This window comes from Bos javanicus, chromosome 12, assembly GCF_032452875.1.
Source record: "Bos javanicus breed banteng chromosome 12, ARS-OSU_banteng_1.0, whole genome shotgun sequence".
Taxonomy (NCBI): Eukaryota; Metazoa; Chordata; class Mammalia; order Artiodactyla; family Bovidae; genus Bos; species Bos javanicus.
In genome coordinates, this window is record NC_083879.1 from 65,674,622 (window position 1) to 65,676,654 (window position 2,033).

At 75.6% G+C, this 2,033-nt stretch overlaps 1 protein-coding gene across 1 annotated transcript; it reads right to left on the reverse strand.

The window, feature by feature from the left end:
* Nucleotides 1–329: 329 nt before the first annotated feature.
* Nucleotides 330–1,829, reverse strand: LOC133258036 (basic proline-rich protein-like). Its single transcript, XM_061434372.1, has one exon. It carries the CDS (start codon nucleotides 1,827–1,829, stop codon nucleotides 330–332), a length of 1,500 nt encoding a protein of 499 aa, XP_061290356.1.
* Between the last annotated feature and the right edge of the window lie 204 nt (nucleotides 1,830–2,033).

Genomic DNA, 2,033 nt, shown 5'->3' on the forward strand with positions numbered 1-2,033 from the left:
AGGGTGTGCGCCGCGCGGGGGTCTGCACGCGCGCGGAGCTAGTTAACGGAGGGCGTGCCGGAGGCGTGGCGCGAGGTGTCCGGGCGAGGCGCTCGGCAAGGCGGGCGGCAGTGGGCGGGCGGCGGGGGAGCGCGGCCGGGGAAAAGCAGCGCGGCGCCGCGAGCGGCTCTCGGCTCCCGCTTTCCCGGCCGCCGAGCCCGAGCCGCCGTGGGCGGGGCCTGCGGTGATTGGCGGGCGGGCGGGGAGGTCGGAAGTACTTTGTTTTTTATGCTAATGAGGGAGTGGGGCTTGTCCGTATTTACGTTGAGGCGGGAGCCGCCGCCCTTCATTCACCCACATGGTCCTTCGAGGTGCTGCCGCCGCTGCCCGACCTGCGCCTTCGCGCCACTTCGCGCCCTCGGGCGAGGCCGAGGGGGTGGGGACGACCCCCGCCGCGCCGCCGCGGCTCGCGCCCCCTCGCGAAGCCCCCTCCGCGGGGCGGGCCGGCCGGCTGGCCGCACCCCCGGCCTGGGGCCTCCGGTCGTAGTAAAGCGGAGGCGGGTGGGGAGGCGGGAGCGAGAGCCCGCGGCGGGCGAGGCGAAGATGGTGGCGGCTACTCCTCCTGGTGAGTCTGCCCGCCCCTCCGCCGAGTGAGTGAAACCTGTTGTGTGCGGCCCGGGTCCGGAGGGCGGCGGGCGGGCGGGCGGGTGGGGCGGGATGGCCCGGGGGCAGCGTGGCGGCCGCGGCGTGGCCGGGGACCGGGGCGGGTCTCGGGCCGTTGGCCGCCCCGGCGTGTGGCAGCGGCCACTCGCTGCTGCCTCGCTCGCACGCGGGCTGGCGGAGGGGCAGGGCCTGGCCGCGGACGGGAGGGCGGGAGGGGGCGGCGTGAGTGCGGCGGCCGCGCCCGGGACCCGCGCGGACCCTGCCTGGCCCGGCCGACGGGGCAGGCGGACGGGCGCGCGGTGCACACAATGGCCCCTCGGGGAAGGGACGCGCGAGGCCTGCACCCCCCCGCTTCCAGGGCTCCGGGCGCACGCGGGCCGCGGGGTCCCCGGGCAAGGAAAGTTTCTCTCGGGGGCGAGAGTTAAAGCGCCGCCAGAACAAAGCGGCGGCGGCAGCGGCACATGGGGCAGGCCGCGGACCGGGAGGGGGCGCGCCCACGAGGTACCTGCGCGCCGGCGGGCAGCGTGGCCCGGCCCGGAGCCCGCGGGCCCCCAAACTTTGTGCGCGCGAGGGTGGGCGGAGGGCGCGGGTGCTCGGGGCGGCGCGGCCTGGACGCCACCCCCACTCCGTGTGGGCTTTGTTAACCCGCGTGGGCAGCCCCCGGGCGGGGCTCTCAACTTCCCGGGTCGTGGCCAGCGGAGCAGGCCCGGGCCGGCCTTGGTGGCGGCGTGGAACCCTCTTCGGCCGCCCGCTGGCGGGGTAACGCGGCGCGGGAGGCCAGCCCGGCTCGGCGGGAGCGGCGGCCGCGCCGCCATGTTCCTGCGGGGCGGGCTGCGCGGGGGTGAGGGCGGGGGACATGGCGGCGACTGCGCGCCGCCGCCGATTGTTCCTGGCTTAGGCCTCGGGCCGCGTGCGACGGGCACCGCAGTCGCGGAGCCCCCGCCCCTCTGGGCCGGGCTCGGGGGGGGAGGGCTGGGGGACACAAAGGAGGGGCGGCGCGCCCGCGTCCCCGCTGCGCTCGGGCCTCGGCGCCGCCGGTCGCCGCGCGGCTGCCGCCGGGAAACGGGTGGGGGGGTTGCCGTGTCCGGCAGGCCCCGACTCTGACCCGCCGCCCCCTGGCGGCCGCGCGGGGAATCGCAAGGCCGCGCGCCCCCTTGTGCGACATGTGCTGCCGGCCCGGGCTCCATGAGCGTGGCGGGCAGTTTGCAGTCCCGGGTGTTCCTGCCTCCTTTTTTATACCTAAGCTGAACTAAAGGGGACGGGAACTGGAGTAAAGCAGGCTTATTTTTGCAATATCACCGAGAGGAAAAATTAGTATAGTGCTATCTACACCACATCAGTTGGGGAAACAACTCTTTATCCCGGCTTGCAGCCACGAGGTCTTGATTGGG

Bases quoted from the DNA above. Each gene is read 5' to 3' on its own strand.
- LOC133258036 (XM_061434372.1), bottom strand. From the start codon at position 1,829: ATGGAGCCCGGGCCGGCAGCACATGTCGCACAAGGGGGCGCGCGGCCT.